At 48.7% G+C, this 23,910-nt stretch overlaps 1 protein-coding gene across 3 annotated transcripts in view; it reads left to right on the top strand.

The window, feature by feature from the left end:
* The window catches only part of LOC114701226 (testis development related protein), a 28,526-nt gene extending 5,230 nt beyond the window's left edge, over positions 1-23,296 (top strand). For all 3 annotated transcript variants that reach the window (XM_028881230.2, XM_028881228.2, XM_037211611.1), the window contains exons 3-4: positions 19,280-19,377; positions 20,679-23,296. In XM_028881230.2, the coding sequence (XP_028737063.1) occupies positions 19,280-19,377; positions 20,679-21,024 (444 nt within the window). In that variant the 3' untranslated portion in view covers positions 21,025-23,296. The remainder of the gene's footprint in view (positions 1-19,279; positions 19,378-20,678) is intronic.
* The last annotated feature ends 614 nt before the right edge of the window (positions 23,297-23,910 follow it).

The raw sequence follows: 23,910 nt of genomic DNA, 5'->3' as shown, positions 1-23,910 counted from the left end.
CAAGATTAAAGTGTTATAGATTCTTCCTGTTTATGTTGTATGATTATTCTTCATATAAAAAGTTAGCAAGGCATAATTATCTTAGTCCTCCTATAACCTGCTTTTCTCATTTAACTTACTATTGTTAAATAAATGCGACAGTGTCTGTCTGTTAGGTCTCTTCTCAGGGTTGTTGAGCATAGTGAGTTGGTTTTTAAAATTGCTTCCTTTACAGTTTTGTGGCAGTAAAGACAAGGAACCATCGAGGTGGCCAGACTGGCCTAAGCCGTGTGTGTATGTAATGCAGGGCGGATTGGAACTCCTGTTTCTGCATTCCTCATTGCTGGGATGACTGGCTCGCACTGCCGCACTGATAGTCTGTGTGGCAGTCTCCTTTCTAGACTCTGTGTGACTTCTGGATCAATAAGAGCAAGATCCTCTGGGGGCCTGAGCCCCTCAGCATTCTGTTTGCCTGCCTGCATTTTCTGTAAAAGCACTGCTGAGGTATCGTTCCTATAACACCCTGTCTCACCATGCTGTGTGGCAGTGTGGTGGTTTTTGAATGTGTTCACCGGTGCAGTCAGTTTTAGAACCGGGAGGAATGCTGTGCTCCATAGCTGGCACCCTGAGTCTCGCCTTTCCGTCTCTCCCCACAGTTCTGCCGCTGTAACTTTTGGGGAATTTCATCAATCTGGAATCATGGGGTTCTGTGGGGTTTGTGACTGGGATTTGTGACTGACTGGGGTCTGTGACTGACTGGGGTTTGTGACAGGTTTGTGACTGACTGAGGTTTGTGACTGGGGTCTGTGACTGACTGGGGTCTGTGACTGACTGGGGTCTGTGACTGACTGGGGTCTGTGACTGACTGGGGTTTGTGACTGACTGGGGTCTGTGACTGGGGTTTGTGACTGAGGTTTGTGACTGACTGGGGTCTGTAACTGACTGGGGTCTGTAACTGACTGGGGTCTGTGACTGACTGGGGTCTGTAACTGACTGGGGTCTGTGACTGACTGGGGTCTGTGACTGACTGGGATTTGTGACTGGGATTTGTGACTGAGGTTTGTGACTGACTGGGGTCTGTGACTGGGGTCTGTGACTGACTGGGGTCTGTGACTGGGGTCTATGACTGGGGTCTGTGACTGACTGAGGTTTGTGACTGACTGGGGTCTGTGACTGGGGTCTATGACTGGGGTCTGTGACTGACTGGGGTCTGTGACTGGGGTTTGTGACTGAGGTTTGTGACTGACTGGGGTCTGTGACTGACTGGGGTCTGTGACTGACTGGGGTCTGTGACTGGGGTCTGTGACTGACTGGGGTCTGTGACTGGGGTTTGTGACTGACTGGGGTCTGTGACTGGGGTCTGTGACTGACTGGGGTCTGTGACTGGGGTCTATGACTGGGGTCTGTGACTGGGGTCTGTGACTGGGGTCTGTGACTGGGGTCTGTGACTGGGGTCTGTGACTGGGGTCTGTGACTGACTGGGGTCTGTGACTGACTGGGGTCTGTGACTGACTGGGGTCTGTGACTGACTGGGGTCTGTGACTGGGGTCTATGACTGGGGTCTGTGACTGACTGAGGTTTGTGACTGACTGGGGTCTGTGACTGGGGTCTATGACTGGGGTCTGTGACTGACTGGGGTCTGTGACTGGGGTTTGTGACTGAGGTTTGTGACTGACTGGGGTCTGTGACTGACTGGGGTCTGTGACTGACTGGGGTCTGTGACTGGGGTCTGTGACTGGGGTCTGTGACTGGGGTCTGTGACTGACTGGGGTCTGTGACTGACTGGGGTCTGTGACTGGGGTCTGTGACTGACTGGGGTCTGTGACTGGGGTCTGTGACTGGGGTCTGTGACTGGGGTCTGTGACTGGGGTCTGTGACTGACTGAGGTTTGTGACTGACTGGGGTCTGTGACTGGGGTCTGTGACTGGGGTCTGTGACTGACTGGGGTCTGTGACTGGGGTCTGTGACTGGGGTCTGTGACTGGGGTCTGTGACTGACTGGGGTCTGTGACTGACTGGGGTCTGTGACTGACTGGGGTCTGTGACTGACTGGGGTCTGTGACTGGGGTCTGTGACTGGGGTCTGTGACTGACTGAGGTTTGTGACTGACTGGGGTCTGTGACTGGGGTCTATGACTGGGGTCTGTGACTGACTGGGGTCTGTGACTGGGGTTTGTGACTGAGGTTTGTGACTGACTGGGGTCTGTGACTGACTGGGGTCTGTGACTGACTGGGGTCTGTGACTGGGGTCTGTGACTGGGGTCTGTGACTGGGGTCTGTGACTGACTGGGGTCTGTGACTGACTGGGGTCTGTGACTGGGGTCTGTGACTGACTGGGGTCTGTGACTGGGGTCTGTGACTGGGGTCTGTGACTGGGGTCTGTGACTGGGGTCTGTGACTGACTGGGGTCTGTGACTGGGGTTTGTGACTGAGGTTTGTGACTGACTGGGGTCTGTGACTGGGGTCTGTGACTGGGGTCTGTGACTGACTGGGGTCTGTGACTGACTGGGGTCTGTGACTGGGGTCTGTGACTGACTGGGGTCTGTGACTGGGGTCTGTGACTGGGGTCTGTGACTGGGGTCTGTGACTGGGGTCTGTGACTGACTGAGGTTTGTGACTGACTGGGGTCTGTGACTGGGGTCTGTGACTGGGGTCTGTGACTGACTGGGGTCTGTGACTGGGGTCTGTGACTGGGGTCTGTGACTGGGGTCTGTGACTGACTGGGGTCTGTGACTGACTGGGGTCTGTGACTGACTGGGGTCTGTGACTGACTGGGGTCTGTGACTGACTGGGGTCTGTGACTGACTGAGGTTTGTGACTGGGGTTTGTGACTGAGGTTTGTGACTGACTGGGGTCTGTGACTGACTGGGGTCTGTGACTGACTGGGGTCTGTGACTGGGGTCTGTGACTGGGGTCTATGACTGGGGTCTGTGACTGACTGGGGTCTGTGACTGGGGTTTGTGACTGAGGTTTGTGACTGACTGGGGTCTGTGACTGACTGGGGTCTGTGACTGACTGGGGTCTGTGACTGGGGTCTGTGACTGGGGTCTGTGACTGGGGTCTGTGACTGACTGGGGTCTGTGACTGACTGGGGTCTGTGACTGGGGTCTGTGACTGGGGTCTGTGACTGGGGTCTGTGACTGGGGTCTGTGACTGGGGTCTGTGACTGACTGGGGTCTGTGACTGGCCTCTTGTACTTTGCATGTTCTACCACACAGTCAGCACTCCATTCTGCTTTGGAGCTGAATACTCCATTGTGCTGATGTACTACGAGCTTCGTTTACCCTTTATGTCCTGGTGGGTGTTTGCATTGTTTCTTCCTAATTGTCGATTACAAATACTGTTGGTATATCCACTGTGGACAAGATTTTGTCTTGACCCGTTTTCGTTTTTTGTAGCCATGTTCCTAAGCATGAAAACGGCCCTGTCTGAGTCAGGGTTTTTGCAGCTTCAATGAAACACCACGACCAAAATGCAAGTTAGGGAGGAAAGGGTTTATGTGGCTGACACTTCCACATTGCTGTTCATCATCAAAGGAAGTCAGGACAGGAACTCCAACAGGGCAGGAACCTGGAGGCAGGAGCTGATGCAGAGGCCATGGAGGAGTGCTGCTTACTCCCCGTGGCCTGTTCAGTCTGTTTTCTTATAGAACCCAGGACCACCGGTCCATGGATGGCACCACCCACAATGGGCTGGACCCTCGCCCATCAATCACTAATAAAGAGAATGCCTTACACCTGGATCCTGTGGAAGCCTTTTTCTCAGTTGAGGTTCCTTCCTTTCAGATCACTCTAGTTTGTGTGTCAAATTGACAGAAGACTAGCCAGCACAGGCCCTGTGCTGATTGCATGTGTGATCATTGAGGAACTGCCATCCTCTTTCCCAAAGGCTGGACCAGTTTCCATCCCCACCCGCAGGGTGTGAGGATTCCGAGTGCCTCGTGTTCTTACCAACCCTGGTTCTTCACTGACCTTTTAATCTTTGTTTTTTGTTTGTTTTTGTTGTTTGTTTGTTTTTTCAAGACAGGATTTCTCTGTGTAGCTTTGCGCCTTTCCTGGAACTTTCTTTGGAGACCAGGCTGGCCTCGAACTCACAGAGATCTGCCTGCCTCTGCCTCCCGAGTGCTGGGATTAAAGGCGCGCAACCCACCTGGCGACCTTTTTATTAACTATCCAGTGTGTGTAAAGTCGTTTTCAGTCTTGTTTTCTGTTTCCTTCACGACTATGGAGGCTTTCTATTTGGTCTCCACTCACTGGGAAGACAGAGTGGCTCATATTTTTGTTGTTGAATGATAACATCCGTACACGTTATAGATGAAAGTCTCTCGCCCCACCTGTATCAAATTTTGCATTTACTTCTTTCACAGTAGGTTGTCTCTTGATTCTCTTAATATCATTTGAAGCATGTTTTAACTCTTGTTGTTGGTATTGTTTCTGGTTTGAATATCTCTTCTGAGAATCACTTTCCAAATGCGGGGTCATAGTTACCCAATTGCTTTTCAGAGTTTCAAACCTTGAGCCCCTTCACCAAGGCCTTTGTGATATGGGAAGCCAAAGGATCACTTTACCGTTTATTAACAAGCAAAATCCATGCACAATTATCACAAGACAGAATGGGGAATCTGACTGCACATTCCTCATTCCAAAAGGTCCTGTGCATCCCTGGGCTCCCGCCTTATCATCGGGCCGCATCCCTTCCCAACGAAAACTCTGCCTCTTGGACCAGATGCTCTCTTCAATTGATTAGCCGACTGGTAACAGGGTTCCCATAACACCTTTGTTCTTTTGTTTTTGTTAGTGGAATGAAGTAAGGGTCTAACCGAATTCTTTGGCAGGTAGGTTACTTGTCACATTTGTTGAAAAGATGTCTCCTTTTTTAGTGAATTATCATGGTGTCTTTCTGAATCGTCAGTTGACCATGTGTGTACCATCCCTTCTGGACCTTCAAGGCACACTTGCTGGTACCTCAGTCTTGATCACTGCTCATGGTAGAGCACATCTTGAAATAAAAACCTTAGCTCTTATGTGTTCTTCTTTTTCTAGGCTGTTTTTGCTGTTTGGGATTCTTTGTTATTCCATGTGCATTTTAGAGGCAGTGTATCCCTATTGCAGAGAAAGCAGCTATATCCCATAGGGACCGTGTTGAGTCTGTAGACCAGTTTCAGGAACATTGTTATGTAAGCAGTGTTTTCAGTCCTCTGATTCATAAAATAATTTTGAGATGATTTTTCATTTGTTTAGACCTCACAAAACTTTAAAATATTGTCATTTTCATAAACTAAAGATGAAATCTTGCCGTCTTTATTTCAAGTTCTATTATTTTAATGCAATCATAAATAGAATTGCTTTAATTTGATTTTTACATTGTTCATTGCTGGTGTATGAGAGCAGTATATTTTCATATCTTTCTTGACTATCTGATGATCTTACCTCCTTTATTAGTTGTAAAAGATAATGCTTCTACACGAGGGGACAGGTTTGACTTCTTCTGCAGTCTCCATGCCTAGTTTCTCTTCTTGACTACTTGCCCTCTGGGGCCCTCCAGCATTCTGCTGAGCAGGAGTGGCGAGAGCTAGCCTCCTTTGCTAGTTCCCGATCCTACGGGGAAAGCCTTCAGCATTTCACCACTGAGGGGGAAGCCAGCTGTGGGCTTTCCTAAATGTCCATTGCCAGCTTAGAGCTGAGTGTTTCTGTCATGAAAAGATGGTAGATTTTGTTATGGTTTTTCTGTGTCTGATCATGTGGATTCTGTTTCTTATTGTCTTGCTATGGTAGATAATTGAATTCCAGATGTTTGCCCAACTTTACAGTCCTGAATAGCCACTTGACCAAATGCATGATGCTTTTAATAATCGTTAGGTTCAGTTTACTAGTTTTTTGTTTGGTTTTGTTTTTGAGACAGGGTCTCACTGTGTAGTCCTAACTGGCCCTGAACTTGGTATATAGACCAGGCTGGCCTCAAACTCACAGAGGTCCACCTGCCTCTACCTCCTGAGTACTGGGATTAAGGGTGTGTGCAACCTCACTTGGTACTTCACTAGCATTTTGTTGAGGGGTTTTTTTGTTTTGTTTGTGGCTACATTTATGGCATATGGTCTATAGTTGGCTTTTCCTGTAATGTCTTTGCTTTGGGTATCAAGATAATACCAGCTTCACAAAGTGAGTTAGGAAATGTTCCTTTTCTACTTTCAGAGACCTTTTGAAGAATTGCTGTTAATTCTTTAGATAGTTGGTAGGCCAATATTGAACAAGTCTAGCCTAGTGTTTTCTCTGGGGGCAGTTGTTGTTGTTGCTGCTGAGTTTTGTGTTTATAGTTTGCTCTCTTTGCTTGTTTTCGATCTGTTCAGTTTTTCTATTTCTTCTTGAGTCATCTTTGGTCCTTTGTGTGTTTGCAGACACTTACCCACGTTGTCTGAGTTCTCTGTTAGTGCTCAGTTACTTACTGTGTTCTGGAGCAATGTTTGATTTCTCCTTCTTAGTCTGAGCAAGGTGAACCTTTGTTTTCCTAGTTTAATTAAAGCTCTCAGTTTTGTTGATACATTTTTGAGTCAGAGTATCCATTTTTAGCCAGGTTCATCTTGAATTTATGGGCTCAAATGATCTTCCTGCCTTAACCTCCCAAGTAGCTGGGACCACAGGTGCATGCCACCAGATTCACACACATTTTTTTTTAATTTAAAAAATGTTGGTTTTGCTAATTGCTCCTGCATTATTCTCTATCCATCCATGCCTGTCCTCATCTCGGTCTCTTCCATCCTGCCTGCTTTGGGTTTCATTTTTCTCTTCCAGATCTTAAGGTAGAAGCTGAAGTTCCTGGTTTGAGATCTTCCATGTCCGTCAGGGTTTGTCCGTTTGCTGTGAGATGTCTCTGGCACAGCTCTGACCCAGGACTGAAGGGCCTCAGTCACCAACCGTTCTTCAGTAGAACTGGAGATGGGGTTGCCATGGTTGCTGTGCCTGTATGCTGTGGTTTTCGAAGGGCATGGAGGATTGTCTGAAGATGTGTGGTTATCCTTACTCCTCTTTTGTCTCATAAAGTGTGCGCGTCTTACCTTTTCAAGTTCATTTTGTAATAATAGATTATTGCTGTGATGTGTAAACATAAGCTCCCTTCGGTCTGTGTTTTAGATGTGATTTATTTTCGCATTTTTATTCAACTGACTTCTTTGTCTGGCAGTACAATTAGGTTCATATTCTAACTCTTTATAATATTGTGGTTGCAAATACTTAAAATGTGAGTGTAAATGAAAACTAGTTCATCTCTCACGGTGGGAACTGAGAACAGAACTTTGTTTTGTTTTGTTTTGTTTTTGGTGAGAGTACAGTTGATTTGTGCTCTGAACTGGCTTGCTATTGCACGAGGAGCCTGGAGAAGAGGAACAGCGTGGTCTGCCCTGCCATTTGCTGCGGATGGCAGATCCCGTGAGCTCCTTTCTCCTTCCGTCTGTCACTCTAAACTCTGTTCCTTTCCGGTTCCTGCCTAGGTACCCTTAGAGTGGGATGGAGCTTGGCTTTGCCTAGAGCAGGAAGACCATGTGGATGGCTCGGAACACTGGGGTCTGGGCCAGGAATGTGGTGGTGGTTTACAGTAGGAGGAAAGAAAGAAAAAGAATCCTGCCAAGGCAAAGTAAGTGGCCTGCCGCCCCTGCGCAGACATGTCAAGTACAGAAAGCAAGTTAATTTAGAAAGCTCAAACTAAGTTATACCCTCCATGCAACTTCAGGCAAGAGGTGTAAAACGGCTGGGAACGCAGGACATAGGAAGAAGAGCTGCAGATGAGGCCAGCCCCGTTGGCAGGTCAGCCCTGCCATGTGCCCGGCAAAGTGGCAGGAGGTGGGCCCAGAGGACCTGGAGCTTCAGTCTGTAGGGAGCTCTGGTCATCATCAAGGCTGAAGGTGTGGGTTCATCCTTACCAAAGGGTTTTTCAAGGTTGGAGCCACTGATGCAAGTTTGTGGTCCTCTCTTTCTCTCCCTCCCTCCCTCCCTCCCTCCCTTCCCATTGTTGATACTGTTGCCTGATATTCTATCTCTACTTGCCAGGCCCTTTTGGGCCCCAGAGCTGCTCTCCCGTTGGGCTTCCATGCTCCTGTTCTGTTTGGTTTTGTTCTTTTCTGCTTCTGCCTTACCTGGCGTGCAGAAGCCCTTCCATTCATCTGACCCCCTCCTCCCGCAGTTTCGATTTACTGTTTCCAGCCCAGGAAATCTGGATCCTTTTCCTCTCTCGTTTTATCTTCTAGTGAAATCAGCCAGGCCTATTTACATAATGCTTTGTTTAGAGAATGATATTTATGACCACTGGAAGCTCCGGAGCCCTGGGTGCTGGCCTTGCCTTGGCCCCAGGCAGTGAGGGGCTGTGATGGGCATCTGGTGGTTTCCCCTCCATACTCTGCATTGCTCATTCCTCAGTCGGCCCCTGTTTATCCTCTTCCTCCAGATGCCTGACTCCAGCCTCCACGACTGCCAGGTCTTCCTTTGATTGTGAAGCCTTGCAACCCTCACATCTTTGCCTGTTCTACACTTGCTGCGCACTACCAAATGTGGCTGCCTTTCCTGTGTGCGTCTCACATGATAGCTAATGTAGCGAAAAGCAGACGATCCACAGTTTAAAGATCAAACACAATGAAGGTTTAATTCTTGCCTTGGGCACAACCCCAGGGGGCCTTCTAGGTCTGTGGTGGTCCTGGCTCACTCGGACTGGCTTGCCAGACTGATCTAGCCTCAGGGGAGCCAGCGCTTCCCAGGGCTGGGCTTTGGAATTGCACACTCGCTCACTCAAGAGGCCATGCAAACTCCTGAAGCCTTGGCAGCTGAGAGGCTGGATGAGAACTGTGGGCTTAGTTTCCTCCTAGTTATTTCCATGTTCTGAGTCGGGAGAAAAATGACCCGGAAAAGGGAGAGAGATGCTGTTCTCTTCTGCCCGAATCTGTCTGTCTGTCTGTCCTTGGCACTCATGTGCATCCCTCTTTCCTCTTACTTGGTCACTTTGTTACTGAGCAATTTCCATTTCCTCTCACGAAAGAAAGAGGATTCTAGAACATCCGTTTCTTGAAAAAGTAGCTAGTTTAAATCTTCTCTCTCTGCCTCATAGAACAGAAAGGACTTGTGAGTGTTCCTTCTGGAGGTTGGGGGGGGTGGGCAGCAGGAAGCCCAGAGTTCCCCCGAACACCTAGGAGCTGTCTGCAGGGAGCCAAAGGCCCATGGCTGAGGGACATGAGGTCCTACCTGAGCCTCAGGACATCCCTCTGACTCTGAGTGTGATGGTGGGTTTCTGTGACAGCCTGTGGGTGCCGCTCCTGCTCCAGGCAACCTTGGGGATACCCTGGAGCAGCCTGGGTTATTGATCTGAGGGTGTTTACTCTCAGTATAGGATTTCTCTAAGCGACACGGGAGCCTGGGCTTTGAGAAGAGCCCTTTGGTTGTTCCCAGCGTAAGAGTCTGTGAAGTGCTGGTTCTCTGTTCACATCCTGGTTCTGTTTGGCCTCTTAGGTCAGGACAGGGCTGCTGCGGCAAACCCCAGCGCCCCTGTTAACCTCTTTAAGAACTCAATAGAAAGCAGTATCTTTAGCGGACTGCTTTCTCTGCTCTGGAGGACTGAGTAAACGCTTTCTGTGGGTTATGGCGCTTATCTACTTTCTAACTACTCCCACCCCGACCCCAGACAGGGTTTCTCTGCATAGCCCCGGCTGTCCTGGATCTCTCTCTACAGAACAGGCTGGCCTCGAACTCACAGAGACCCTCTTGCCTCTGCCTCCTGAGTGCTGGGAATAAAGGTGTGCGCCACCACCATGGCCCGGCGCTTGTCTGCTTCCTTAGCTACTTGTTCTCTGTGGGTTACAAACATGGCTGCCGTTTTTCTGTTGTTTCTCTCCTTCCCGTGTTACCTGTGGTATAGAATTCTATTCCATAGACCGGGCTCTGTTTGGTCTGTCACCAAGGGAGTATTATCTGACACCTCATAGCTCTCCTGGTACACATGCCTTCACTGTCACCTTTATGGTCTCACCAGCACTCTGTACTGTGGAATTTGGAGACGCTTGTTGTGACTTGGGGGCTATCCACATCCACTTTCAACCATGAGTCATCCCGATACTTCTCACGGAACAGGACTTAGCTGAGGTCCGCCCCAGTCTTTGTGGGTTACTGTCGGTGCATCTGTGTGTCTGGTCCTTTCCTGACCTGTTTATCTGGGTGCTGGGAGCTAACTTCATCTCCCTGTGGCCTTTGCCCCTCCTGTCCTCAGAAGAGGAGGAACTACTGCTTCTCTCTAGCTGCAGCTGCCCCTCCTGCCCCCCCTGCCCCCCCTGCCCCTCCTGCCCAAGGTTGGTAGGGTACCATGAAGGCTGAGGTCGTAGCAGTCTGTGAGCAAACACCCCGGTGCCTACAGCTCAAGTGTGGACATGGTCGTACTTCAGCAGGTGCCCCGGGAATGGCTGGTTTTGTGTGTCAACTTGATACAAGCTAACATCATCGGAGGAAGGAGCCTCCATTGAGGAAATGCCTCCTTGAGATCCAGCTGTAAGGCATTTTCTCAATTAGTGATCAGTGGGGGAGGGCCCAGCTTGTTGTAGGTGGTTCCAGCCCTGGGCTGCTGGTCCTGGGTTCTATAAGAAAGCAGGCTGAGCAAGTCATGAGAAGTAAACCAGTGAGCAGCTCCCCTTCATGGCCTGTGTATCAGCTCCCGCCTCCAGGATCCTGCCCTGTTTGAGTTCCTGACCTGACTTCCTTCAGTGATGAACAGCAATGTGGAAGTGTAAGCCAAATAAACCCTTTCCTCCCCAACTTGCCTTGGGGTCATGGTGTTTTGTCACAGCAACAGAAACCGTGACTTAGCCAGCCTGTCACAGAGTGTTCCTCTAGAGAACCGAGCACTCACATCTTTTTGTTACTGGCCGGATGAGGGTTTTGCTGAGAAGTGCTGTAGTTACTTTGTTTCCACGGAGTGGCCAGAGCTGAAACATTCCCTCAAGGGCATCAAACTGTCCCTCACCTCTCTTTTCCAGGCCTCCAATTCTCTTCAGCTAGCCACCCTGTTCATCTCCCAGAGACACTGTGCACAGGAGCTTTGGCTGGCTATAGAATTCTTCCTCTCCCTCTCCCTCCCTCCCTCCCTCCCTCTTCCCCTCCCCCTTTCTCTCCCCCTCTCTCTCCATCTCTCTCTCCCTCTGTCTCTTTCTCTCTCCCTATCTTTTCCCTCTCTTGTGTGTATCTCCCTGTCTATCTCTTTCTTGTGTATGTGTGTTAAACACACACACAGCCATAACCATGAGAGCAGGAGACAGCAGACTCTTGGGTGCCCGCTCTGTTGAGCATCTTAACCGTAAGCCTCATCTCAGGAGGCTCGGCTCTTGCCCTGTTTGAGCTGCTCACATCGGCTGTGTGTGTGTGTGTGTGTGTGTGTGTGTGTGTGTGTGAACCCGGACACAGGTGTCTCTCATGGTTTATCTCAGTAGACAGCAGTCTGGAAGCAGCCTTCTCTGTCTGGGGTCCAGCACCACCTCTCGTTCTGACCCTAGCTAGCTTCACGAGGTCAGTTGTGGGACCACCCGACTCTTCTTTCTTCTGAGATGTTCCGAGCTGGCCAAAGTCTCGTGAAAACTCGCCTGTAGCCTGATACTCTGGTTCTGATAAAAGGGCCTTGGGTTTGATTTCACTGTTGACCTAGAATCCTAAATTTCTCCAGAATACCCGTTTCTCACTAACTTGGGTGTTTTCTCGTAAGCTAATCTGAGCTCCAAATTCAGAACTTAGGCCGTCTCTCTACATCTCTCTTACATCATGATCAAACACAGCCTGCCTGTGTAGGTGGTACAGCCTGCCTGTGGTCTAAACATTGCTCCCACATAGCAATCATGTCCACATTGATCCTAGAGAGAAAGAGGATGCTGGCAGCTCCTGATGGAAGTCTCCAGGAAGACTTGCTTCTATTCCCACAAGGTCACTCCCTTTCCCTGGGGATATATAAACATCTACCTCCTTCTGATAGTGTACCACCAACAAACCGAGCTCCAGTTCCATCAACATCCGTCTTGGGGAACCAGTAAGTTTACTGAGCTCACTTATAGGCAGGGGTGACTCCAGAGAAGCCAGCTAAAAGGTCCCACCCTGGCATGAATGATGCCTCGATGGAGTCCCTCCCCAGTCAACTTTAAACACCCTGTGTATTTCAGCACTTTCTGAGATCATGAGGCTGGGTACACTTAGGACAAAATCACATACAGCTGGCTGGGAGATGCAGGCGGGAGAGGCCCACCTCTCAAGTGAGAGTCTGTCCCATGACTTTCCCACTCCCTCCTTCTGTGAGAAAGTGTCAGCCCTCAACAGGCTCAGTCTTGAGGGTGTCTTGCAGGTAGTCAGCTGCTTGGGTGAAAACGATCACTGTTATGCTTGGAGGATTATGTTTCACAACATCCCCAGATAACTGGTCCTGGTGCCCAGAACAAGCTGCAAGATACATTTCTGTCCTCTCCTTGCAGACAGGAGGCCTTGTATAGAAAAGGTCTGGAGTTGAGAGGAGCCCTAGCACAGTGTAGTCTCGGGCAACTTTAGCTCCGTGTGTCTGTCCTTACCTCTTGGCCATCTACGCAGGGAAGTGTAGTAACATCTCATGACTGTGGGACCAGGGCATTCTCTGGAGGTATATGAACAGTGATCCCTTCACACACCTGTCCTTGAAGGATTCCCAAGACCTCCAGAAGATGCCTGTGATAAGGTTTAGCCTACCTTGTCGGGATATTTGTCTATAATTGTGTGAAGATGTGTCACTGTGATTATTTAATAAAAGGATGAATGGCCAATAGCTATTCATGTCATCCATGCAGCATGGACATGCTGGAGGAGGGGCTGGTCCCAGGGCTGGTGGGTAATCCATACAGCAGGGACATGCTGCAGGAAGGGCTGGTCCTGGGGATGGTGGGTGATCCATATACATGACATGGACACGCTGGAGGAAGGGCTGGTCCTACCCCCCCCCACCGTGAGATGGATTGGAGCAGCTTGAGACTCAGCCGAGCATAATTTAGAACGATGACTGTGTATTTCTGGATTTCTCCATTTGCTATCTGTAGACCAGAGGGAACCTGCGGAAATCAGAACTTCTGATGAGAGAAGGTTGCTGTGGGCCATTTGTGTCTGTTGTCTTGGCTATGATATGAGGACCATGTTCATAGTAACAATCAAGACCATGTGACTTGAGGACTTCCCAGCTGACATCTTAAAAAGCATACTTAAGTTAGGACTGTTGGTGCATACCTGTAGTCTGAGTCTCTCAGAGGCTGAGGCAGGAGAATTACGAGTTTTAGGTCAGCCTGACCAACTTAGCAGAAGCCTTTCATAAAATAAAAAAGTGAAAAATGGCTAGGGCGGTAACTCATCAAAGAGTGTTTACCTGGCATCAAAGGCCCAGATTCAAAGTGCATACACACCAAAGTATAAACATAAAGTACATGCACACCAAAGTATAAACATGAAGTTACTTTTGTTGTTGGCATTGCTAGGCATTAATGAGTTGCATGGTACTCACAGGATGGCTAGAGTATCATGTTTGAGTCCCACCTGGACTTCTGCTCACGTGTCCAGAGAGAACATGGCTGCCTTTATCCACTGTGTTGAAGCGCTGTCTTGCAGTCTTGACGTACATAGTTTGCTGTGGTAATATATACCCGGTACTCTGTGATAAGCACCACATGGACCTGCTGTGGAACAGACTACTTGCCACCGTCAAGTCTCAGGAAGGGGCACCACTGAGATCCACCTTCACGTACACTCCACCGAAATAGTTAGCCCCTAAAGTTGGAGTTTCATAGTTAAGGGAGAATAGAAGAAATGCTGTTCTGTTTTGAGCTTTGGGTAACCTGGGGGATATTGTCTTCAAAATGTTGATTAAATTTTGGTAGTGGCGCTACATATGATAAGTAGCATAGTTTGGGAAAATGGTTTAGTAGTGCTTTGTGTGTGAGAGAGAAAAAGAGGAAAGAGAGACAGACAGACAGACAGAGACTCATCTTGAGTCCTGGCTGGCTTTGCACTTCTCCTTAGCTCAGGCTGGCCTGGAACTCTCAGCTTCCCTCAGGGCCAGTTTTGAAGCTTTCTTGGCTACCTCCCTGTGTCCTGTGTTCGTGATGCACCCGTGGACTTGCAGGAATCTCCAGGGCTCTTCCGCATCCTTGAAAAGGCCCGTGGCTTCACCTCCAGCAAGAGTCTGGATGAGCTGAGTGGCACCCTCCCACTCCCCCATGCCAGCTTATCTGCTCAGACTGAAGAATTGCTAGAAGAAAATGGTTTTCCATTCCGCGGATGGGACTCACCCCCTTGTTTCTGTTGCCTCCTTTCTTCTTGCCTTGCTGACGTCACTGTCACCGATTTCCCGATTTGGAGGCTGCTGCTTAGGTGTGTCCTATCTTCCCTAAGAGTAGCCAAAGGACAGCGAGCTCAGAAGAGGCTTTCTTAGTGGCCACACAGTAGAGGGTGCACAGTTACCCCACCAAGGCCAGCCCCACCTGAGGTCCACATCTTAGGCCCCTGAACTATTAGCGTCTTCCCCAAGGCCGCCTGCTCCACCACGTCTGTGGGATGTTCCTGTGGGGTTTCTTCCTTGGGTGAAACACAGGGAAGGCTCCTCCCAGAGGGGAGGTGTCTGAGCTTGGCATGCCCTTCCAGGATCACCGGGGCAGGGCAGACGGGCTCGCCTGATCAAGGACACTGCAATGCCGTCTCTCCCCCAGCAGTGAGAAGGGTCAAGACCCATCACCTCAGAAGCCTTTTCTGCCTTTGCGTGTGCCGTGTAGGAGTGTCACAGGACTGAGCAGGGCCTTGGCTGCTGGGCCGACCCAGAGCACACAGTTGCTGCAGCGGGGCAGTGGTTATGGGGCCACTGATGTTCCCATAAGCTGGGACGGGGGGCGGGGGGGGGGCGGCGATTCATAGATCCACAGAACACGGCATCCAAGGGATGGAGTTGCCTGGAGCCCCTGAAGATGAGCACTGCCCTGCTCCCATAGCAGGTGAGAATGATGTTATCAATGGAAGTCTTCTGTGCCGGCTGGAGATTGGAGTGTGTGGTACTTTAGAGCTCGTGACCTACGAGGGATCCCGAAACTTGTGCACCACAGTAGTGGGGGCACCCAGAAGGAAGAAAGAACAGTTCTTCTATCTATCTCCACCCTCTGGAGAAGCTGTTCTGCAGCTCAGGGCCAGGGAGTCGGAAGCACCGCCCTGCCCTGCGAAGTGCTGGGTGCTGATGTGTGGTGAGAGCCCCTTGCTCTCAGCACAGCAAGCGTGTGGGCGAGTGCTGTGGTTCAGAAGCCTCCATGGTGGTTCATTGCCGTCCCACCGTATAAAGTTCTTAGCCATTGGACTGGTGGCGGAATCCAGACTTTGCTCCGTGAGGGATGTGCCCTGCACAGGGACCAGGGAGGAGCACTGGTGCCTTGTTAGCTTTGCGAAAGTTCTTGTCTGGTATGTTTGGTCAGATTCTATGAATTAATGTATTAACAGGTCTTCTCATGGGGCAGGGATGGTATGATACGGCTGCAGGCTTCTTGCTGAGATGTACTCCGTTCCTGACTCCTGGGAGACTCTTGCCCCGTATCCTCAGCTGTCTAGGGCATGTATGTGGCTTTAGCCTCAGGGTCAACTCCTTCCCCGAAATGCTTTGAATGACTAGAATTTAACACTTAGTGTTTAGGTGAGGGCTTGCTCATGGTGTAGATGTGGTAAGCTGCTGTGGGGTCTCCAAAAAATAGAACTAACCCAAGGGAAAAGCAGCAGCATGGAGTCCTGATCCAGGAAGATGTATAAACCTAACAAATGTGAATAACCCCTTCAGCCTGGGCAGGCTTGACACCACACAGGATGTAGCAGCCAGCAATCTGGCAAAGAGTGTTCCGATGCCAGGCGAGGGCACCCCTCACCGAGAAAGGACCCAGAGAATGTCCAAGTCCAAACCCCCTAAGACTGGGCATTTTGAATGAGAGATGATGGGAAAACTGACTGAGGTATTTCTAATGTGTGTGGAGTTGATAAGAATGCTAACAGGCCAGAAGAAGTGGGAGGAGACGTCTAGCCTTGAAACCGACCCAGGGTGGCCTAAGCCATCCTGTTCTGTGTATAAACTCTGCTACCCTTGGCATGGTGCATACTTGAAGTCACCCCAGAGGACTCTGGGAAGGCCCACCTTTAGAGAACTCTAACTGGTGAAGAGGCAGGTGGACAGGAAGTGCTTCAGGCTCCAGCTGCCCACAGCTGGCCACTGGCCCTCTTAACCTATCGGAATTAACTACAGCTGTGACATCCTATGGGATGTGTGTGACGCTCCAGAGCTCGGACTCCGTGTTCGCTCTTCAGACTCTGAGGGAGGAACATCCACTCATCCTTCCCGAGATGCGCTTTACCATTCGCTTTATTTCTAGGAAGCTTTCCTCTCTGGGTGTATTTTCCCTGCATTTGTTCCGTCTCCCTCATCAAGGTTACTTGTTTCAATCCCATTGGCTGCAGGCTGCGTCCTAATAACACCAATGGAAACAAGTGTTGGGCGGCAAGCATGGTTGCCCTCTTTTGCTGGCTTGTCTTACAATGCTGCGGACCGGCTCCCTGGCAACCATGGTCAGGGATCCGTGGAATGTGCAGCCCCAGCTGGGGAAGGGCAAGCAAGCGAGTCAGCTGGCCTGGCTCCGTGGAGGTTTGTGCTTTGTGGTGTCTGCCCTGGAGGGTCTGGGCTTGCTGGACATAATACCCCCCAAAGCACTTGGTTCAGGCTTCCTGTGCTTTGTAGATACTGCTTCAGTCGAGTGACTTGAGGTCTCACAGTTTGTGTCCTCGCGGGGAGTCACGGTGTTTGTTTTGCGGGTCTCTGACTGGATTCCAGAGAGGTGCTTTGGGGACAGTGGGTGCTAGGCACAAGTGGATCAGACCTGGACTCTGTGCCTGATTCCTGTAGACTGATGTGGCCCCCTCGCCCTGAGCCGAGGATCACAGGACAGACACGAGCCTTCCACGGCAGTGCTGTGACTCCCGAGGCTCCGTAGGTGTCTGCATCAGGCACCTGGACCGGCAAACCAGCGTCTCATGCCTACGTTTTTGTTTTTGTTTCTGCTGCAGTGATTCCTTTGGCATGGCTACACCACTTAGGATTCTAACACAGGGGGTCTGGTGGAGGGCCTGACGGCTGGAGACAGACCTCTGCCCAGAGGGCATCCCTAAAGTCTAGACTGAGCAGGGCAGAGTGAAGTCGTGGCTCCTGGGTGTGTTTTGACGGCTTTCTGCTTGTGCTGCCTTGATGGGTTCCCTGAAAATTTATATTATATTGTCTCACATCAGAGGTCTCCACAGCCTCTCGGTCCCATTTTTATGACTCTCTTTTTGTATTTTTAACATTTCAAAATATTTTAGCCAGGCATTGGTGGCCCACGCCTTTAATCCTAGCACTGGGGAGGCAGTGCCAGGCGGATCTCTGTGAGTTCGAGGCCAGCCTGGGCTACCAAGTGAGTTCCGGGAAAGGTGCAAAGCTACACAGAGAAACCCTGTCTTGAAAAACCAATATATATATATATATATATATATATATATATATATATATATATATATATATATATATAGAGAGAGAGAGAGAGAGAGAGAGAGAGAGAGAGAGAGATAGATATAGATAGATAGATGATAGATAGATAGATAGATATAGATGGATATATAGATAGATATAGATAGAGAGAGAGAGAGAGAGAGATAGATAGATATAGATGGATAGATAGATATAGATGGATAGAGAGAGAGAGATATCCCCTTGCCCTATGACAGTTCCCTTTACTCAAGCCAGCAGGGATGCTGATGTGAGAGATATAATAAAGTTAGACTTCCAGGGAACCTGGGTCTGTGCATATTTCTTTCTGCCTAGTAAGTTACTTAATAGATCTACAGTGATATTGGTTGTACAATCCTGATTTCATAAATGAAATTGTATAAAACGACTTTTCCAGAATCAATAAAACCCATCGTTTCTTCTCCAAAGCTTGTCTTTGTGGAGGTTGAAGTGAGCATCGCCATCCCCTCAAGATGCTGGAGCCTAGAGCTAGTCAGAGCTGCTGGGGCTGGAGACCCCCGAAAATAGCATTAGACTCCTTCAGTGCCAGGCTCCCTGGCACCAGAGACGAGATTCCTTCCTGTGTTGGAATCTTCCTCAGGCCATAACTAAGCTTCTTTAACACAACCTTCCACAAGTGGAACATAATTAGTGGCTAGCGCATTACAGGATGTGGTTTCCTGGAACACGGATGAGCAGGTATTGTGTGTAGATGTGGAAGGGTCAGGGTGTGCCTGGCCCTGGACATTCCTGTCAACATGTCCATGAGATTATAATGGGGCTGGAAATGCCCTTTGCCAGTTATGTTGTGGCCGTGGTCACCAGCAGAACACATTCCTTCCATGGTGGTGGTGATGGTGTGGGCAACCACGTGGTCCAGCCCACTGTTACAGAGCACAGAATGCAGGTAGTCATGTTTGAAACCTGACTCATGAGTGTCGCCTGTTGTGGTGGTATTGTGTTCCCCAAAATATTGTGCACCCTCATAAACTTATCTGGGGCCAGAGAACAGAACAGCCACTAGATACAGAGGCTAGAAAATGGTGGCACTCACACCTTTAATCCTAGCCTTCTGGAGGCATGAATCGAAGGCCACACTGGAAATAGCCAGGCATGGTGACTCACGCCTTTAATCCCAGGGAGTGATGGCAGAAAGCAAAAAGATATATAAGGTGTGAAGACCAGAAACTAGAAGCATTTGACTGGTTAAGCTTTTAGGCTTTGAGCAACACAGTTCAGCTGAGATCCATTTGGATATGAGGCTTCCAGTCTGAGGATCAGCTGAGGAACTGGCAAGGTGAGGTAGCTATGGCTTGTTCTGCTTCTCTGATCTTCCAGCATTCACCCCAATACCTAGCCTCAGGTTTGATTTTATTAATAAGACCTGTTAAGATTCCTGCTACAGCCTGTTATCTGTTTACTGTATTCAGCTCTTGTATTTTAGTGGGTTCATCCACAGCCTTAGGATATATATATATATATATATATATATATATATATATATATATATATATATATCCACCATGTGGTATAAGTGTGTGTCATAAGCTATACCATTTAGGTGTGAAAGAGCCACTCTATGACATTAACATGGTGATAAAGTCACCTGGTGCTGGATCTTTCAAGGTGTATCACCATCATTAATCCATACATTGACTTGTTGGGATAGGAAACTGAGATCTGTGGATTCTCGGCATCAGGTCTGACATGTCTCCTTACCTTTCACCTATTCAGGGAGCAAGTCTCAGAGGTTGGAAAGAAGTAACTTCTCTGTTTAATAAAGATGACGAACAGTACCTGATCCAGGCATCCAAATCTCCCAAGTCCAAAGGGTGAGTCATAAGCAGCCATCTTGAGAGGGTGACATTACCAGCAAGGCAAAGAGATTGCTGTGATAATGAGAGGGGTCCACCATCGCCTCAGGAGAGGCCTCTGCTGCCCTAGGCTGCAGGTCCAGGCGAGCTGTGAGGTGTGAATGCTAGAGTTCTCTACTCTGTGAACACAAAGAAATGGAGTGCACTCTGTGGATGCCCTGGGGACAAGTGAAATGTACTTTGGGCCGGGGTTATGTAACCAATGAAACATTTTGAAACGCTAAAGCAAAGGAAAAAACTAAAACTTGTAAGTTGAACTTACTAGCCATAGTTACCCTGCAACCATGCTTATGATTTTTCAGAAAGGGAAGGGAAGCTCTGTGGATATGTACAGGGTTGGGTCTGAGGTATGCTATGGTGGTGGAACACTCACTGGGCATGCCCACGGGCCTGGTTCGATCCCAGCACCATCAAAACTAAGCAAAACCACAAGCATTGTTTGGAAACCACAAAAGATTCTAGAAAGTTAAACCAAGTATAAACTGATATGTTATTGCTACCATATTATAAATTCACCAGAATGTTAAAAGTGCACTTAGAGGTAAAAATGTAACTTTAAAAAAATGTAACAGGACTTCCTGTTGATAGTAAGATGGTGACCTTGGAAACATGTAGCCGTGTTTCCTTCTGGCAGAGGACCACCTATGGCTGAGGATGTCAGCTCTTCCTCACTGAGGCAGATGAAGGGCTCCTGGGGTGGGGGGTGGGGGGTGGGGGCGGCAGTGGCTTCACAAAAGGTCCTCTCGGTCATTAGGTGATGTGCTGATGGGTCTAGGACAGCTGTGTCCCAGTGTCTGCAACAGTGTCCTGAGTGACGCTGACTTGTAGTCAGTCAGGACACTAATGACATCTTTGCATGTTGGAGATTAACTTTCTCTATGAGCATCCCTACTGAAAACCCACTTCCGGGATAGAATTTCCCCTTTATTTGTAACCTAAACTAGTCCTTGGTTTTTCGTGGCTGGATTGTCTGGGTACTCCCTCGTGTGGCCTTTGAGAGCTGGCTCCTTGTGACAGTGGCTTCAGTCTCCTGTCTGGGAACTGGACCTTTGTTCATGCTTTCATGGAAAGCCAAAGTGTGGCTTCTATAAGCTTACACTGGCTAACTTCCCCCCGTTATTTTTAATGTTTATCTCAAACTCATGCACAGGTGTCTATTAGCTTTCTAAGCACGTTAAGATTTTTAGAAAAGGGCTTTATTGATCAAAGTGACAGATTTATGAGATCCATGTGACCCAAACTAAACTTTTTACCTACAGAAATAATCTACGACTAAAAGAAGAATTGAAGGCCGAGAAGAAATCAGGATTCTGGGACACTTTGGTTTTGAAACAGAATATCCAGCCGAAAAAACCAGACCAGATTGAAGGTTGGGAGCCTCCCAAACTTACTGCTGAAGATGTGGCAGCCGATGCCGAGGATGGCATAAGTGGCTGCCCACCCTGGTCTGGCTGGGAAGATGATACCAAGGGCTCGACCAAGTACACCAGCCTGGCCAACTCAGCTAGCAGCTCCCGCTGGAGCCTCCGGTCAGCAGGGAAGCTGGTCAGCATCAGGCGACAGAGCAAGGGCCACCTAACAGACACCTGTGAGGAGCTGGAATGAACCGAAGGAGCTTCACTGTGACATCACATTGCTTTTAGGGTTGGCCAAGCCCGGTGGCCTTCTACTAGTGTACCATTAATCTGTTGAGCCCTCTCATAGTCCAGGAACGGGATCCCCTGAGTAGCTTGTGTTTCGCGCTCAGTGACCCACATGCGCCATGGCTTCCCGGTGACGTCTGGTTGCCTTATTGCGGAAACACCCACCCACTGGGTGCACGGGCATTGCAGACACTGTCCTGTGAGGTCGAATAATGACTCGCAGTCCCCTCTAAGCTTCATACCAGCCTCAGTCACTTCTCTCTTAAGAACCTCCACATCTTGTCCATGCATGTGACCTGAGCGTGAACGTGGCCTCTGTGGTACCTTCTCCCTTTGTCAGAATACGAGAAGCACCTTCCAAAGTTACAGTAATTCAGTTGAACAACAGGTTCATTTTCCCCAGACTAAGATCAAAACAAAACAAAAATCTAGATGCTGGAAGAGACTGAGGCGGTTTGAAGTAGAATGTCAGGGCATTTTGGGTGGCCCATCTGCTGCTGAGGAGGAGTGAGTGGCCTCCAGTGTGAGCTTGGGTGGCAACTGGTTCTCTTACGGAATTTTATTTTTACTTTTGGACTTTCAAATACCGATCTTTGTTTTCATCAAAAAAAAAAAAAAGTTGATTTTCAACTTAAAGATTAAAGAAATACTATGAGTGAATGTTAGTCACCCAACAATCTTAGCTTTGCTCAGAAAATATCAACCTGCTCACTGTAGAGTTAAAACTGTCTATAAAATACTGAAGTGCCTCTTTTCTAGTATTCTCAGATGTTTAGTTTTTCAAAATGAGATACTTTTATGACTGACATTAGAGCTATAAGAAGTCTTGTCTCCTCGCTCGCTCGCTCGCTCGCTCGTCCTGCCTGTCTCACACTGGTGACTGTCCTCGCTCGTGGTCCTGGGTGTTGGCAGGATTGGCATCTCTGTAGGGGACAGTCCACAGCAGGTGGTGCACGTGTTTTTGCTCTTCGGTTACAGTGCTTTGACAGAGGAGGTGTATTTCTCTTTGTTTTGGTTAAAAATTAATAGCCTCCCACCACACTGTCCTTGAGTTTCTCAGTGTGATCGGTTTGCTGCTTCACGTAACTGGATGTCCCTCTTAATGTCCTGTGGCACAGTGGAATGGCCTGATGCATATGTAGTGTCCGAGTGTCGATGTCTTTAACGGAACAAGTTTATGAGATCTACAGCTACATGTCTGTCCCCCACCTCGCCAGCCAGCCAGGTGTCTCCATTCACCTGTCCACCTGTACACCCATCAGTCTAGCCACCCATCAACTGAGCTGTTGATCTTTTCAAAATAGAGTAAGTTTACTTACTGGGTTTTGAGAGGGATTTACATGGTGTTCAAATAAAAAAATTCTTAACACCTGGAAATTGTGAAATTATGGAGATTTTGATTCGTAATGCAAAGTGTACAATTTTTACTGTAACACGTGAGTTAGGAAATCTTAGGTATTCTCAGGTAAACAGCTGAGTGCATGAGCTCTGACTCTCTTGTGGTCTTCAAAAGCGGTGGGTGGGTAACTGCAGGATAGGACAAAAGAGCAGACTCCCGCTGAGGTCCACAGCCGGAACCACTGGTCTGTCTGGCTCACTGCCTGTGGCACAGGAATACAAGGCCTTGAGAACGTAGGGAATGAGCTCTTGGACACACAGTCTCTGCCTTCACTGGGCCTGTGGTGAGTGCTAAGTGCCTGTAGCTCCCTGTGGCCCTGTGCCTGAACGCAGTGACGCAGGGTGGCACAGGACCTGTACACTGTGCCTCTCAGAAGGTGAAGACGCACTGTACACCAGACTTCGTTTTTTTAATATAGAAAGATTAACTGAAAATGAATTTTTCTTCTGTTGTATCGAATTAAAACATCTTGTGTTTGAGAGTCTTTCATATAAATATTTATTGGTATGCTTTCAGGAGGAAATCTCTTGAAAGACTTCAAGGAAATGTGTCCTTTTAAGACGCAGTTTGCAGCATAACTGTGATTCTGGGGCCAGGAGAGGGAAGACACGTTTTCGAAAGTCTCTACCTAGTACTTTGTTCTGGTCTTTTTAACAGGGATGTGTTTGGCTTCAGGGAGGGGCAGAGTCTTCCTTAAAACTAAGGATTAAAGAAAAAACAAAAAGATGTGTCCGTCTCCTTGATCATCAGAGCTGACAGATGCTTCCCTGACCTTGTAATCTTCAAAGATGCGGCAAGTCACCGCTTCATAAGTAAACCAACAGTTTTGCTGAAATTATGTACGTGGCTCTTTTCATGTTTGAGCTAACCCTGTTAGGCTATTTCCTGGAGGGTGATGGGCACTGGGTGCCCTGGGCTGCTTCTGGGCTGCTGCCCTTGGTTAATGAGTTAAGTAAACCCCTAAGCAACTTGATACCTTGGCCTTCATCCGAGAAACATGAACATACCAGAGATAGTTTGCCCTTTTTTTTTTTCTTCACTTACCTGCTCTCTGTTTAATACATGAACAAGGACCGGGCAGTGGTGGCACACACCTTTAATCCCAGCACTCGGGAGGCAGAGGCAGGCAGATCTCTGAGTTCCAGGCCAGCCTGGTCTACACACTGAGTTCCAAGACAGCCAGGGCTACATAGAGAAACCCTATCTCAAGAAAAAATTAATTAATTAATTAATGCCCATAAGGACTGGACCCCATGGGGGCTCCCGCAGACCCATGCCCCTTTCTTGGCTATTGATGCTTTGGGGATGAAGTGAGGTTTTGAGTACCTCTGCCATTCACCGTTTACCTGGTCCTAGAGAGACTCATTGCAGCCCTGCTGGGAGGCTTGCACTCAGAGGGTTGCCTCAGTGGTCCCAGGAGACTCCCAGCTGGCTCTGGCGACTTTACTC

This window comes from Peromyscus leucopus, chromosome 17 (genome assembly GCF_004664715.2).
Source record: "Peromyscus leucopus breed LL Stock chromosome 17, UCI_PerLeu_2.1, whole genome shotgun sequence".
Classification (NCBI taxonomy): Eukaryota; Metazoa; Chordata; class Mammalia; order Rodentia; family Cricetidae; genus Peromyscus; species Peromyscus leucopus.
This window is presented reverse-complemented; position numbering and strand designations above follow the sequence as displayed.